General features: G+C 42.9%; 1 protein-coding gene across 1 annotated transcript in view; it reads left to right on the top strand.

The window, feature by feature from the left end:
* Window positions 1-16,801, top strand: part of TOM1L2 (target of myb1 like 2 membrane trafficking protein) — a 53,667-nt gene that overhangs the window by 5,452 nt on the left and 31,414 nt on the right. The window contains 2 exon segments of the mRNA XM_086622564.1: window positions 15,074-15,158; window positions 15,769-15,847. Coding sequence (XP_086478690.1) covers window positions 15,074-15,158; window positions 15,769-15,847 — 164 coding nt within the window.

Genomic DNA, 16,801 nt, shown 5'->3' with positions numbered 1-16,801 from the left:
AAACTCCACCCTGCACTGTTCATGTAGAATTGTGCTAGTCGTGCAAAAGAGAGTCTGATAATTTTAGTTTCATAAGATTATTTGGGTCTGCTTTTGCTTCATGACAATGGATTAAGTTGTAAGGAAAATCTCCATGAAATAGGAAAATGGGTATCTCTGCTTTTAAAGGAGCAAATAAATACTGAGTCATGAATCTGGCAACTTGGAGAAACTACATACGTGTAGTAGCTGGATAATTAGTGTAATACCATTTAATACTAGGTTTCTAAGACTGGATTTGTTTTATAGGCACAAAAGGAGATTGTAGTTCATGAAGGTATTATAGCACGTATTTTTGAGTAATGCAGTTTTATCTCTTCCAGCACAGTACGCTGAAACATGTACTCCATATGCTTCTAATATAAATCTATATGGGAGAAGTTGCAGTGTGAGGACAGCTAGTTCCCAGTTTGATGCTGCTCTGTTCATATACCTGGCAGATTTTTTAACCTGCATATTTAAAATTTGCCTGACTAAACCCACACAATTAGGAAATCCCCACGGACCCTTCCTACTGATTTTGCGTTTCACTTGGAACAATTTTCACCAAAAAAGTATTGTATGTTTTCCTTAGTTGAATTAAGAACAATTTTAAGTTAGTCAGACTCTCCTTTGATTTCATAAACTATGCTAGGTTTTTAATTAAGCATTCTTTGAAGGTGATCAAGGCATTTGGAAGTATCTTCAGTGATAATGGTCAGTGGAGGAACAGCAGCAGTTGTTGCAGAAGTTTTGGTGAGATGATTCTTCATGGGGAAGGATGCTGCATAGTACCTGCAGGGCTGCTGCTCTTCAGGGTTGGCCTGGCAATCTCTGTATTTGACTCTGGGTAAATAATTTCACACTTTGTGTTTTGGTTTCAAAATCTGTGCAACCTGTAGGTGCTAAAAAGCACAAATGTTTGGAGAACACAGAGGTGAAAGAAGCGTTGTAGGAGCCCTGAGAAGTTGGGAAGTGACCCTCAAGGCCAACCTGCATAACATCGTTTTCCCTGTATGATGGGTCTGCACAGATCATCCAGAACTAGTTTTCCCTTTTCTCGTTTGCATCCTCCTGGGAATTACTTGTTTTCTACGTAAAAGAAACTTGTTGCTCGAGTATAAAAATCCTGTCTGGGATAGATAAGCCTTATCTTCTGTATCGCTTAGTCATTCTGCTGACAGTTCTCCCTGACTGTTTTGCTCGTTTGTTCCAGTTATCGTCAATGGGAAAAAACTCTTTTAAAACTGATCATTCCTGAGCACAAAAGATGTTGGTTGAAAGACTTTGCTACAGCCTGGTCACTCTTCCCTTAGGAGCAGGACCTTTGCTACAAGTAAACGTGTCTTTATATAACTCATGGAACCAGATCTTCTGCAGGTCATTTTCCTACTGCTCAAGAAGGGAGATGCAGATAAATCCAGCCAGTGTATTATTGGCAGCATTGTTTTTCGATTTAAATATACACTCTATCATTTTTCTGTACCTGCCAGAATTGTAAGGTAGACCCCATAACATAGTAAATCATTTCAAAATCAAGGATTAGGGAAGAAAAAAGTCCACGTATGTATATACCCTGTCCGTGTTTGGGCAGTTCCTGGCACGGCTGTGTACGGACTGTTTACCCATGCTTCTGTGTCTCTCAGCTCACAGAGACCCTTTGGCAGCTCGTTGTTTTTAATGTAGTCTCAGAGAGCATCAGGAGACTCCGAAATGAGAAGATATTCAGAAGAAACCTGTTGAACAATTTGGTTAGTTTGTAAGCCTGCATATTCTTTGAGGGTAAGCCAGTCTGTTCCCCAACTGGTCCTCAGAAGCCTCCTGGGTTAGATTACTTTGGGGAGAATTTTTTTTTTTTTTTTTCAAATTAAGATCAAAGAAACCGTACACAAAGTGAAGGCACAGATTGGTGTTACAAACTATGTTTGAACTGCGAGAACTTTGCAGAGCACTGCTTTCTTATTCGTAAGGCAAGAAAGACTGTGTTACATCCCAAATACAGTCGGGAATGTCGAGGATGTCGTTAACTTTGACGTGTTGCATCCTCTGAATTTTCATGGAATACATCCACTGCAAGAAGTATGACCAGCTTTATATTTGACTTAGATAACAAAAAAATCACGTTTCTTGCATAGCTGAGTAAATGCAGAAAAAGTCCCTTTTTAAAATCTGGTATTTCCTGACTTTTTTAGCTTTAGTTTTGTCTCAATTATAGCTTTCTGCGTTTATTTTCCTTTTGGAAGGAAAAGGGCGTCCTTCCTTGCCTATACACACAAAAAGCTATTTTGAGCAGATTAAATAAATTGCAAGCTTCAGTAGCTTTGCCAGCAAATTTTGGAAGGTCTTTCTGCTGTACTAGGCCTACAGGCAAGCGGTATTGACAGCTCCCAATCACTTTGTCTTCTCAGACAAATACATCTGTATGTTTGAAAAGAGATGTTTTACTTAAACTATGATGACCAAATACTTACTGAAGTACAGATTAATTTTTTTTCAGACCTCTATAAGGCTTTCATTAGTAAACTTGTCCAAAAAGTCAAGCCTGAAGTAAGTTTTTGACCGAGGTGATCCAGAGATGAGATACTAGATTGTAACTCTACCTTCCAAAACATCTTTCATTGCAGTTGATGCAATGGACATATGCTGGGCTCGAGACAAATGCTTTTCCCTCTTTTATAGGGAGCTGTTGAGAATCTTAACTCCTCAGTGTTCACCAAAAAGCACTCCCCTCAGTTAACAGAATGTTAAGGAATTTGACCGGTTAATTGGTTCCTAATTTAAGATTAGGAGAGAAAATACACAAACTTTACTGGAATATTTCATCTGGGAGCAAATGTTGAAATTGGTCTCCGCATTGTGACCAGTTATTACCTGAATGCTCTCTAGGATTTTTCTGAGCAGTTGTTATGGGATGTAGGGATGATAATAAGATTTTTGATAGTGAAAGGTGGGGGTTAAGGAGGATCCAGCATATATTTGGGTTTGGGGTACCCTTATCTCATGTTTAAGCTGTTGTAGTAAACAGCTTGTTTTTTCATTATCATTGAGCTGCCCTTTCTCTGCTGATTTTCAGTTCTTCTAATTAGAAGGGTATTTCAGTGAAAAGAGCGATCTCAGACCTTTGTGAAATTTTCTGCTAGTACAAATAATGGTAAATCTGAAATCACTTATTAGGCAAGAAGTTGTTATGGCAACTATAAGATGGTTGGCTAATCAGAGAGTGAGATCAGTTTTTATTTACAAGCGTAATGAGCAATTAAGTTTGAGCAGCTGTCAGACTTGGAAAGTGATTAAAGTTCAGCAAACAACCCAAAAGGGTCAGTGTTCATTTCTGGTGGTTTTCTGACACTGCAGCTTGATCATGTGTGGGTTTTACCTACTATAATTAAAACTGCCTTTAAAATCCCCATCTATGCCAGTGACTTGGCATAGCCAGTGAGTAATGAAAAATCCCTCTTCCAACCAGGTTCCTTAAAGGATATTGGCCCTGAGTCTTGCTGCAGCTAATGAGGTATTTGACTTGTAGCATCCCTTAAAGCAAACCTTAGTTTGCATGCTGGCTTGCAGAATCATCTCCAGGCCATTGATGGTCACCAGGAGAGAGACGAAATGGTGCAGCCTCGCTCAGGCAAGCTTCACACCTCTAACGGGCACTCTTTCATTAAAGACATCATTATGCTGTTGTTGGTTGCTTAGGAAGCTGCTGCTGGGCTCAGAGGAAGGACGTGCACAGTGTACGTGAACATGAAACCCAAAAGAAGTTGAGAAAGTCTTGATTCACCCAGAAAAGTAAGGCAATGCCCAGGAGGGACTAACCTCAGCCGGGGCTGGTGAAGCTCAGTCACTGAGCTGGCCACCAGTGAACGGGGCCAGGCTGGTGCCGTCGCTGGTGCTCGTTGCTTTCCCAGGCAGGAGCAGTGACACTAACGTGTATCAGTGTCATGCTGCCAAAAAGGCTTCAGTAGGTTTCACGTTTGTTATTTGGTATCCCGTGACATCTCCTGTGGTGTTGATTAAAAGCTGTAGGCAGCAAAAACTGGAGAGCTGTTCTCTGTAGATTCCAGAAGATCATGTGTGTTCTCACCAGGGAAGTTACCTTCCCATCCGTATCTGTGGTTTTCAGAATGCACAAGAACGACCCTTTTCATTTCCTATGGTTTGCTTCCCTGCTCCATACGGTAAATAAGCCAAACTGTTTGTAAGCTGTGCTCAAAAGCTGTGTTCTACTTAGAATTTTAACTGTCCAAGGACCAATACAGTTATTTTCCAGAGTATGCTGCAGTCCCCTGATAGGTTTGCATTGTTTTTCAATTTTACCACGCTAATAGTGTCATGTAATGTAGGCGGTAGCGGTGGAATGTGAAATGTGTTGGGACAATTCCTCACCTGAAGAATTTGCAAATTCGTATGACTAGATAGCACAAGCTGGTGAATGGGGACTTACGGGAAAATTAAAAAGACAGTCTCAGAAACAAGCATTTGCATACTCAAGCTAAACTTGTGCTGTTTACATTTTCTATTTATCGGTGTTTTTCAAGCTTATCTGCGGCAGTGACACATGAGAAACAGGGCCGTAGAAATGGAATGGAATTTTTAATGGGGTTATTAGAGACCAAGAAATCTGCGTTTCTCAGCTGGTACAAAACGGAATTGCACACGTGTATCCTGTTATCGTTGCCTGATCTGCACGCAGGTTTCCTGAGAAGATCGTTTGGAAGTGTTTAGCTGCTAAGCTTTTGCAGGCATAGCAAGCGTGGCTTGTTGGAACGGCCAGCTGGCACTAGAGCCCTTCAAGGACAGCAGCGTTGGCAAAAGTGATTCCTGCTACCCAGCGGAACAGGAGCCAGCTCTCCCCTCTTCCCGTGGTGCAAACGCTTAGTGTATTCCCGACGCTGATCTTCAAGCCGTGGAGATATTGGAGAATTGGAATGGGATGGGAGCTAGCTGCCTCTTGCCCAGGCTGCTGTCATCTTGTAGAGCGGGGTGAGGAAAGGCTGCAAAAATGAAAAGCAAACTGAAGCATTTCACGCTGGAAAATGTGAGCTGCCAGCCCTCAGAAGCTGCAGACTCCTCACTGCTTAGTTCGCTCCTACGTGTGGGATAATCGTGGCTTGCCAGAGGACACACTTGGTAGTGTGGAGAGCTGGGTGTGCACGTGAAATAGTCTACTGCAAGAGTTGTTCCGTTTCATTTGTAACGTGTTTTAATTATTGTTTGTGAGCATTTCCTTAAAAATCGGCTGTAGCGTGCTGCAGCTGAGGAGTAAACTTATCCTTGTAACTGCCTCCTTTGTAGGAAGGAAAGATTTTGCCTTTTTTCCCCTCTCTAACTGTAATGAGTGTTTATTTTGAGAAGGTGCGAATGTGCGTGATTGACTTCGGGAGTAACCTGTAAAAAAGAAATATAAATAATACTAATGTAGGAGCCTGATGGATTATCTTTGCCTTACAGTTTGTTTGCAGCAAACAGCACGTTACGAGTGAGTGGGTGGGAGGGGGAGTTCTGAATATATGGGGATGGATTTTTAAAGTTTGCAGCTGACGTGGATTAAAAATTCCTCGAACATTTCATCCATGAAAGGCAATTAGTTTTGTTTTATGAATATGAAAAGCACGTAGCTTGTAAGTACTGGAGTGAAGTCCCAAGTGAGTTATTAGAACTTGCTTTACTCATGTAGTACAAAATTAGCCATCAAGAGCTGATAGATTTCAAATATAGCTCACTGACACACCGATCATCCATAACTTCTCATAAAGACGTTTTTTGGGTCTCACCTGGAATTACTGGATGCCATTGAAGTCCTGAACGGGGCAGCTCGTCACAGATTAGGGCACCTTCTTGCTCTCGATGGTGCTTGCAACGTTTCGTGCAGTTGAGATACCAAATTGTAATAAGTGCTCTGCTTGCAGTTCTGGGTGGTAAAACTGCATCTGGATGCATAGAATATTCCTCTTCCTCTCTCTCTCTCTCTCCTCCTGGTAGTATCTTGCTGGTCAAATACATTCTCCTGCTTCATATTGTGGTATTGTTTTTCTGCATTTTGTGGGGAATGTTTTAAAAAGCAATTTGCAACAGTTGATTTAAGGAACTGCCATACTGGTGTTCGGTGTGACTCTTACAGATAACAAACCCACTGTAATAGAGCCTTTAGGCATACTTGTTAACAAAGAAGTTGAGAAATAAATCACTGCTTTTAGCTGCCTCTTTTCTCAGATTTGTAAGTTAAGGCTGATAAAATGAATGGTGTCGCCTCTTTTAAAAAAAAAAAAATAATTGGTTTTGGCATTAGGACAAATTCATGTATATGTATTAGATAGTTATTTAGGAGCTTTTTTGGAATGTTGGGGTTGTCTGTTGTTAGCTGTCTTTCTGGTGAGAAAAGCTTCTCAGCTACTAAGCAGTGTTTGGAAAAATACTATTTTTTCAGTTTCTTTGGCTAGTTGATTCATTTGGGTTTTTTTTTTCTGGGAGGAAGAGAGCCAAAGACTCAGCTATTAAGAAATTTTATATTTCTAGTGTTGGTGAACAGGTGTTATTCATCCAGTATCAATGTTTTAATACCTGAGATTCTCAGTTAAGGAACTGGTAGCCCCAGTTACGGAACAAGGTAGCCCCCCCTCAATCATCCAAATTTCTTGGAGAAATTAAAAGAATATAAAAACTCTTTGGCGAGTAGTAGGCTACAATCCAAGTTCTGCCTATGAAAATGACTAAACAGTGTGATTTGGTACACAGCACTAGCTGCCTTACTGGGATCAAAGGAGGAGGAGATTTGGGTATCCATCCCAACGCAGTGCCCTGTTCCAACACACTGTGCTGACGAGTTCGCCCGTGCAGAGTCATACGGACAAGTCCTAACAGTCACAGTCAAATTCGGAAAAGGCAAATCTGAGGGAGAACGTTTTGTCACCCGGAAGGTTTTAATTTTTGCTTTCGTGCCTCTGATCTGGAGAAGAAAGATGGACACTCAGAGAGTGATAATATCAGACGACTGGAAGTGTTGCCTAATAGATCACAGACGTTTGCCAAGTGGCGAGCCATCATCTCCTCCGATACAAGAGCGCGGGGGGACACTCCGTCATGAGATGTGGCGTGTCATAAAGGAGCATCGATTTGTCGCTCCCCTCCAGTAAATCACAGGGTAAACACCTCCATTCCAATCCATTAAAATCCATTAATACAGGACGTATATTTTCAAACTGCTTGGACGTTTCTGATGGAAGGCTTTAGCGCATTGATTTCCGACGCGAGCGGGTCCGTGTTTGTCAGCCATAAAGCAGCACCATACTTTGAATGTGGTGAGTTTGTGGTGAGATGGGGATCTGGCCAAGGTCACTGCTGGAAGAGGTGAAGAAATGTGCAGTGCAGGCTGAGTTTTAGGGAAAAGTGCCTCCGAATCATGCAAATGACTTGATGAGCTGGGAGCTGCTGCCGTATGACCTAGCTCTGAAGGACAGCTATTTACGGTGCACAGGTCAACACGTTAGCTTTAATGAGCGTACAGTACATAGGAGGAAGTTTGGACTGTTTTTTTTTTTTTAAAGCTGTATAGAATGAGTAAGTCAGAGGGATTTCACTTTGTTTTAGAGAAGCAGTAGCCTCTTTCTGCCATCTGTTTTGAAAGAGAGCAACTTATATACACATGTCATTCAGTGGAGCATGCTGTCGGCAGCAACAGTTCCTGCTGATGGGGGAACTTCAGGGAGAAGATTCATAACAAAAGTCTTTATTGTATAGAAACACACCGTTCTGCTTGGGATCCAGATTCCAAATGCTTTTAAGGACTCTGGCTAAACCATCACTTCTGCCCGAGATGAGTGACGCCCAAGTACAGCAACTGCCTGCACTAGGTTGCCTCGTGGGGCCCTTTCGGTACAACACGATATCGTAGTACTGGAAGGTCAGTCTGGTTTTACAACCTGCAAATGCATGGAGACCTGTGAGATGTGATAAACTACGTGAGTCAGGCTCGTATGCTCTCTTACCTCCTCTGATATGATTATTATTAGGATTTCTGGTTTGTTTTTCTTCTTGTTCAGGTGAAGCTCTGATCTGAGTATGAAAGAAAAACGATCTTTGTTATGCAGCTGTTAATATTCATTTAATATGTATTAATCCATTCACCTTGCTCTGCTTCTGAAACTGCTGCGCAGCTACGCTCAGCTAAACAGCTGCAGTTTCCTGCTCCTTAGAGGCTGAATTTGTGGGAGATGCTGGGTGATGTCTTTTCTGTGCCATGTCTAAATCACAGGAATGTTGTAGTATAACTGTGAATACCATGTGGTCCTTAAAAAGGCACAGTAATCGCGTGTTACGTACTCATGATTGCAGGTAAGTGTGATCTGGAACACAGCTTTGAAGAAGTTAGGCATTTGGGCGGCAGCTTCAAAAAGAAGAAAACCTGAAAATTAATTGGAGAAAATGACAGTTCCCGGTATGGCTGTGCCTTCAAACAGCATTTGAGCTAAATACTCATGGTGATTGCACGTATGCATGTCCACAGCTTCTCTTATTACTTTATTTTAATGTAGACTCTGCAGTCATTATAAACTATGATTATTCATGTGTTCAGCCCAAGAAACTTTGGCGAAACAATGAGTGGAGGATAGATGACTTCATCCCAAAGAGTTTCGATGTAAGCATAGCTAAAATCAATTGAAAAATCACAACAGTCAGAGTGGCTGACCGGTGCTGCAGCTGTACAACCCAAATCACGTTTTGCTGTAATGCCTTGCAGTTGAGATTGAGCCCGTTTGTTCTAGCTGACTGGCTTTTTCTTTGGAAGTGTGAAGCTCAGCATTTTCAGAGCAGTGTGAAATAAGGAGTGTAGAAAAAGGACTTGGAGCAGTGAGGTGGCTAATTGAAAAATGCTATCGGAGCTGCGCTTTCTAACAAAGACACTGCCAGGTTTTTATGAGTAAGTCACTTCAGAGTTGAGTTTTGATCTTGAATTTTGAATGAGTCACATTTATTTTTTAATAGCAGCATTTTGATAAAAAGGAAACAACCTCCTGTTGGTTGCCATAATGTCTAAGTGTCCGTGACTGTGTCTCTAAAAGCAAACATAGAGGAAGCAAGAAGAGACTGTTAGGTTCAGGAGTATCCGAGTGTGTTATTCTAGTGTACCTCTGTCTTCCAAGTGAGATGAACTCAGGAGCCATGCAAATGCTGAGGATGTTTAGTCTTATCTTTGTTTTACTTGGACAGCTGGAATATGTTTCCGTGGCCTCTGCGTGGTCTTTCCCCACGTCTTACTGATGGTGCTGTGCAGGTCACTGATGATTTGTTGAATCCAAGAGAGACAACTGCAGTCACAAAACGTAATGATGCTTTAAAGCAAAATAATTCTGTAAACTACAGCTCAGAGGAGAGATATTATCGTCTCATTCAATAGCTTGTCTTCCCTTGTGAGCTGTCTTGTGTGTTTTGCATTGCCTTGCAAAACTTTTTTTTTTTCCCTGAAAGACCTTTGTCCACTCTATAAAAGCATTTTTGCGTTTGACCTCAGCTGATAGCCCTTGCTTCTGAGAGAGCTCCACTGAGCTCAAGGGAAGGGGACCAGCAGGATGCAAGTAAAAGCCTGCTGATACTGTGGCTTCTTCTGTTCTCTGCCACATATTATGCAGAGTGAAATATAACACATCTGACTGTTTGGTTTGCTAATTTCAGGCTTGGAGCACAGCTGGTAGGCAGGTGGACTGTTAAGAGGCAAGGAAAAGATCTAAGATTCACCATCTTATGAACTTCCAAGAAAAAAAAAAAAAAAATTATGCTGCTTGAACCCCAAACGCTGCTGGAGGGAACAGGAGAAATTTGGAACGGGAACTGTCTTGCTTTTGGATCGCTCTCATAGGGTGCCTTGGTGTGCGTGCTTCTTACAGAAACAGAAGGTGATTTTTCGTGCATAATTCTTCCCAAACGTATGAATCAAGAGTCTCTGAAGCAACATCTGGAGAAGTCCCGAGAGAGAAAACTGTGATTTCTCTGAACACAAAGATCTGTTCATTCACAAGATTCTGGTATTCAGACAGAAAACAGCACAGTTCTCCAATTTTCATTTAATGGGATTTGTAGCTAGTGCAGCATTTAACTTTCACTTTTGCCTTTTCTTCCCAGAACATTATGCAGCACCACAGTCACTTTTAGGTGTTTATAGATAGACCTTTTGGGGAGATTTTTACCCTGGTGGTGCCCACCGTTGTCATTCAGCTGGAGTAGATGTTCTCAGTGCTTCCAGCAGTCAGTTTTTCAGTCTCGGCTGTGTAAGCACGTGCGTGGTATGTGAGTGAAATAGCGACCAGACTTCGACTTGTGCAGTCCGAAAGAAAACCTGGAGACTGTCTCCATGGGCAGGTTCAGTGTAATGGTCAGAGAGCAGCATTGCAAGGGGGAAGCAGGGAAGAGCGAGGAGTTCTGCTTTATCTCATCTGTATGGGAACAAAGTAAAATTTTCAGAGTGCCATCAGCATCGAAATGTAACCTTGAAGCAAAAGTAGTACCGACTGAAAAGGGCTGTGAGAGCAGCTTCTTGAGGACAACCAGTGTTAGTATTTCTTTGTTAGGTGACTTTTGAGCTGGGTTCAAGATGAGTGAGCAAACTTCTGGTTTTGTTTTTTTTTTTTCCCCTGCATTTAAAAGAGTGTTCCTGTCCTGCCCTGCACATCTTGTTTATTATGTGGCGGTTACACCAGCATTTCTGACTTGATTTCTGTCTATGTGGGTGGTGAGGCACTGGAACAGGTTGCCCAGAGAAGCTGTGGCTGCCCCATCCCTGGAAGTGTTCAAGGCCAGGTTGGGTGAGGCTTTGGGCAACCTGGTGTAGTGGAGGGTGTCCCTGCCTATGGCAGGGGGTTGGAACTGAATCATCTTTGGGGTCCCTTCCAACCCAAACCATTCTGTGATTCTGTGATTTCCTTGTGGTGACGTATTTCAGGTCGGAGCAGGTTGCTTGGGAAGAGACTGGGCTGGGGGATGCGGGCACTGAGACTGTTTACACTGAAAACTTTATGCCACTGAACAACGCCTCCTGAATGCCATAAAATGTGCGTGATTTCAGCGTGAGCAGGGAAATACTGATACTGCCATTTGGCAGAGCGTGGAAGTGCGGCCACAAGAGTTAGATCTCAGAAGGAAGGTGTGAATGAAAAAATAGCACAATTTTTTCTCCTTTTCTTTGCAGACTAGAGTTAAGCTAATGCTCGCCTGTGCATATGCAGTGTCCAAGGTCTTCAGCGTGTCAGGCATGGAGTGCCAGATTGTCTTTCTTTCTACCAGAACATTTATGCTTTAATTTGGGAAACACAGTGGGAACCGATAGCATCTTGTTTCTGAGAGAGACTTTCCGATAATCTCACTGGTGGTGTCACGTCTCCGTGTGAGACACTCGCTCCTGGCCGCTGCTGCGGCGACAAATTCGGCAATAACGCGGCGCTCGGAGCTGCTCTCGGGTCACTGCACAAGGCACCCTTGGCACCCAGGCTGGGAGTTGCCAGCCCTTTTGTTACACAATTAAACTATACCATAAACTCTTCATTTCAGTGAGGGGAGAGGCAGGAAGGACTCCTACTCATTGCCTGTTTTCTTTTCTAGTTTAACATTTTCCAAGTCACCCTGGAATCCCTTGGTCCTGTTCCAGAGTCCTTGTGTGAACTAGTGCCATTTAGATGCCTTTTAATGAGGTTGAAAGAGACTGAGGAGCTGGTGACGTTTTAAAAGGGTATTTGCATGATTTGCATGCCATTCCTTTGCAATTCTGTGATGGTTTCCAAAACCTATTTAGTCTCGTCAGTCCCACCTGTTTGCTGTTTGAGGAGGGGTCTCAGAGAGAGGCATGGTTTCCAAAATGTCTGATAAATACTGAACAGGTTATTGAATACTTTTGATTTCCTGCATTTTGGATATCTTGGGCCGGGATTCTCTTACGGACAAGTGCAGGCAGAGCTGTTGCACCAGAAATCCAGAGCTACAACCTGCTGTGTTTTGATTCTGGAAGAGCTCTACAGGCTTTCAGCTCATTGCAGCGTAATACTGTTCTTCAAACAAATCACACACAGACCTGTACGCCTTCTCTGCAGTCAGTTAACTCCTTTCTACCAGTTGAGAGAGCACTGCAGAAGCAAAACTGGGTCACACACTCCACAAAGGACAAGCGACTACAGATGACGAGAGCCTGTGTGCTCTCTGTCGCTGAAAAAGGGACTAAAATTAGCTCCCGACTCTTATTCGAATTAAAAATTACCCAAGGGGAAAAGAACTAATTCTCAAAAAGACAACTGTTACATCTTAAGCCCACACAGTCTCAACCACGTATTACTTCAACTAACGAACAGAAAGGCAAAAATAAAAAGGCGGTAGCCAAACTTTCGGGGAGAAAAGGGATTTCATTTTCCCTCGTGTATCTCAGAAGGGAAACGCGAATGAGGTTATTGGGGACCCCAGACGAATGTTCCTATGCCACCCTCCATGCAGTGCTGCAGCAGCATCTCTTTACTCTACCAAAACATCACAGGTTTTAACTGTGGAGTAGTGCCATATACACATTTTGTCAAAATAAACCTTAACTAAATGGGTCTTGCAAGACCAGTGAATGACTTGGCTGCTAGCACAACTTTGTGCAGGATCAGCATTTTCCACGAGCATTTATAAATGTGATAGCAGAAGCAGAGAGTACGAATATTGCAAAGTTGCTGCCTGATGCCAAATGCTGTCAAGAACACACAAATTTGTTAATATAGTTTTAGATTCAGAGAACAAATCATATGCCCAGATTAAGGAATACCCTCTGTTTACGGCATAATCTCTAATTTTGTAGCACTGTGCTTATAAATCCTTTGCAGCTTTAGAGATCACCTTGTCCAGCAGAGCAAATGTAGTGATTTTTTTATATCTCTGAAAATTAAGGATTTTTCTCTAATGTTAAATAAAATGTTTTCCTAAGCAACAAGGACTATGTGGAGGTGAAGGCAGATCACATTCTATAGCAATAAAGCCTTATGTACAGTATAAAACCAAAATGCAACTAAAAAAATGATTGTTACAAGTAGCTTTTCACAAAGATGAATTCCTGATCCCAGAAAACATTAAACAGCTGTGCCTCCACTCTTCCTTAAGAGAATCCCTGCCTAACATAGCCTAAACGCATTAAATTAAAAATATCCAATAACCTGTCCAGTATTTATTGGATGTTTTGGAAGCCGTACATCCCTCTGAGGCTCCTCAAGCAGAAGGAGTTTTCATTGCCAAAGTGAACTCTGCCATGAGGTGGTGATGGCTGAAAAAGACCCAGAGGTGAAGATGGCACCGCTGGGAGTTTTGCAGCCTCCGTTTCCTCCCCAGTGGGTGAGACCCTGCGCACTGATCTCCATCCTGGCAGCACTGCTGCTCTGAATGGGAAGCGAGGCCTGTGAAGAATGATCTCCTGGTCCATAATCTCCTTTTCCATGGTTTCCTCTCCATTCTGGAGATAGATGGCTTCTTTTCAGCACTCTCTACTCAAATTTTGTATAGCTATCTGTTTTGTCTCAGGGTTACACAATTACTGTCCTTGGTGGAGCTGCTTTAGCGACAATTGGGGTGTAGACAAGTCACGGAAATTTGAATTACGCAGACGCGTAGTCTTTCTCCAAATCATGTCCCGTAATTATGGCCTGTGGGCATCTATATCCTCAGTCACAGTGATGGAAATGTTAATGGGAAAAATGTCATTGGTAAACAGAAAAAGAGATGTGTGAAGTCCTTGGAGCCTGGTGTTCTCAAACAAAATCTGCCTTATTCTGGGGACAGATCGAGGTCTGATGTAAAGACAGAAGGGTAGTTGGGGAAGATGGTACCTGTGGGTTTGTTTCTGCTTTAAAACATTTAGAAGTTTTTTCTTGGTTTATTTTGCAGTTTAAAAGTGCTTTTGTTTACCCTCTTTACCTTCCAACATTGGATATCAGGGATCTGTAGAAAGACTAATTTAGCACAGAAGATCACGTTTGGCTTGAAGGTCCCCTTTTCAGGTCTCTCTGGCATCAGATGTTATGTTCAACTCGACGGGATTTCTGAATGTGGGTAGTGCAGTGCAGATAGGGTTCGAACGCTGCAAGTGAGAAGTGTGAAAAATTCAGGGGATGTTCCAGGCACCGCTAGACAGAACTATATTGATTTAGGAGGAAATCCCAAGGAGGAAATAGTTCTTGTCAACTGCTTACTTGAAGTTATGGTTATGCTACTCTTGCAGACTTCTATAAATTAAACTGCCGACAGTTGGCATCTGCCACTGTCACGGTGCTATAGGTCATCCTTCCCGTAGAATTTAATCTGATGCCAGAGTGACTTACCTGCCATGCAAATAGTGAGGGAGCATTTGGGAGTCAGGGGCAAGGCAGATCCTGCTTAGGGGACGTGTACGTAGCTCCGGCATGGAGAGGAGAGTGGGGACACAGCGTGGGACAGAGGGAAGCAGTACTCAGCCCCCTGGCAAGCAGATATTGAGGGACCACAGTACAGGAGTAAAAGAGTCCTGGGCAAAAAGGGGTGTCCATGAATGATATCGTGACCTGAACTGTCATGTGGTAAGTGTTTTCACATGATAGTGGTTCTTTTCACACTGAAATTGAATTTCCACACTGGGCTTCCTTGAATTCTATCTCCAAGTTGCTGTCTTTCCTCCCTCAATTCATGTGGAGGTGTTATCTACTAAAACAGGGAGGAGGTCATGTTGATTTTGGGGAGATTTTCCTACCTTGTAACTTGCCAACAGTGCAGCATCTGAGAAGTTTAAATTGGAATTAGCTGACATTTTGCTACTCTCCAAGGAATTCAAGAGTCTTTGAAGAACAGCCCATCTATGTGGGCTGAAGGTAGTCAGCTTCAGGGATAATTGATTCTGTCTGGAAACCTCTATGCTGATCCCTGAAACCAGGAGGGAAGGTTTGACATTGCTTACAGTCAGTGGGGACTTTTTTTTCTGTTTTTTTTTTTTACTGGATAGTTTCAGCTCAGAGTAACTGAAGATGGATTGTAGTACCTGATCAGCAAGATGTGAAAAGATTTGTTTTTCTTTACTTTACAGAAAAGGCCACAGATGGCTCTCTGCAGAGTGAAGACTGGACACTTAACATGGAGATCTGTGACATTATCAACGAGACAGAAGAAGGGTATGTGCAGTTTCAGCAAACTTTGAAAAGTTCATGAGCACAATCTTCATCCAGTCGTCCTCAGCGTGTGAGGAGGTGCAGTGAATCTGGGGGCAGACGCTCATAGTTTGAACACAGTTTGCATGAGCTGCTTTGTGAAAAATGTGAAAAATTATTGGAGAGGGTACCGAGCTTGTACTTCTGGGGTTCTCGTTTTCAGCAGGTGTATCTTTTTGCAGTGCTGCAAAGCTGTTCATTTTAGCCGTTTGACTAGAGAGCTCCTCTGATACATCTCCTTCAGCATCAGAAAAGCTGTGCTGCTTGCAGTTTGCAGGAGAACTGATCGCTGGCCTATGCCCTGGGCCTTTTTCTGAGTGGCTGTCACTCCTTCCTGCTTGATCAATATCCTGCCTTGTTGGATGCCGTGGGCATTGCTCTGGCCGTGACTTCTATCATATCCTGTCTTCTCACATAATTCTACATGACCCTAGTTTGGTTGTAGACAAGTTATCTGAAGTTAACATACATCCTTATGTCCAGCTGGAAATGGTGAAGGGTTTGTTTTCCCACAGTGTATGGCATGTGAAAAGTGTCTGAGCTGTCTTTTAAAAATGGTGTGTTTCTCCTGCAGTCCAAAGGATGCCATTCGAGCACTGAAGAAGAGGCTGAATGGAAACAAAAATTACAGAGAGGTCATGCTGGCGCTGACGGTGAGTGGGGGCAGGCTGGAATGCCTCAAAAGGGCAGAACCCTTTTCTTTTGTCATTTTCCTTTTCCTGGCACTCTCTTGAATGTACACACTCTTTGCTTTAACAGCCACTGCTCTGCCCTTTTCTTCTCTCCAATTGCCTCTTCGCTTCCTTGGGGAGAGTTGTGGAAGCTTTGCGTAGTGTTTTTCTGACTCAATTGATTTCTGCTTTTTTCTGGGCTTTTATTTATCCCAAGTACTGGCTGAGGAAAGTTAAAGTAGCCCAAATGGTTCTGTGTACCCTTTGGGGCTTTCGCTGCTGCTTCCATCTCCCTGTGCCCTACTGTTTCTCCACTCTGAGACAACAGCTGTGGGCATATCTGCAAGTGAGGATGATGAACTTGCCATATTTTCAGCTTCATAAGTAGCTGATGCACAATTTCCCTTGTGAATGGATCTCTGTAGGAGACTCAAATTAATTTATGCTGATCTAATTTCACTCAATAAAGTGTAAATTATATTCTGCGCACTTAGGCAGCACTGCTAAGGTGTGAGATAATTTGCCAGTGACCTTTCCTACTGATGACTTTAGCTCGGGGTTTCCTGGGTGATGCAGCTCTCCCGAACGCACGATGCCGGGCAGGCACGGCGCCACAGCCGTCTGAGGAATGAGCAGCAGTAACTAGATGGAGTTGTTCTGCTGTGGGTAGGTGATCTGTATGAGCCTTTCACACAGCTCTTGTTGCATCTCCCTGACAAAGCGTGACTGTGCTTTCTGTCTTCTTGCCGTTTCCTATCCCGGATTGTCATTTTGACAGATTACCAAAGACCAAACCATGAGATTATCCATTGCGCAGGAAAGAGCGAAATTCATCAGGAGTGAGTCCATGTCATCAGGGCTGAAGTAGGAGAGTAATTACAGACTCCTCAGATACAGAGTCGCAGTGGTTATTAGGCATGGCTGTAAGGAGAAGTG

Source organism: Tauraco erythrolophus, chromosome 17, assembly GCF_009769465.1.
Source record: "Tauraco erythrolophus isolate bTauEry1 chromosome 17, bTauEry1.pri, whole genome shotgun sequence".
NCBI classification, from domain to species: Eukaryota; Metazoa; Chordata; class Aves; order Musophagiformes; family Musophagidae; genus Tauraco; species Tauraco erythrolophus.
Note: the sequence above shows the minus strand (reverse complement) of the source record. Positions and strands in the feature narration are given on the sequence as shown.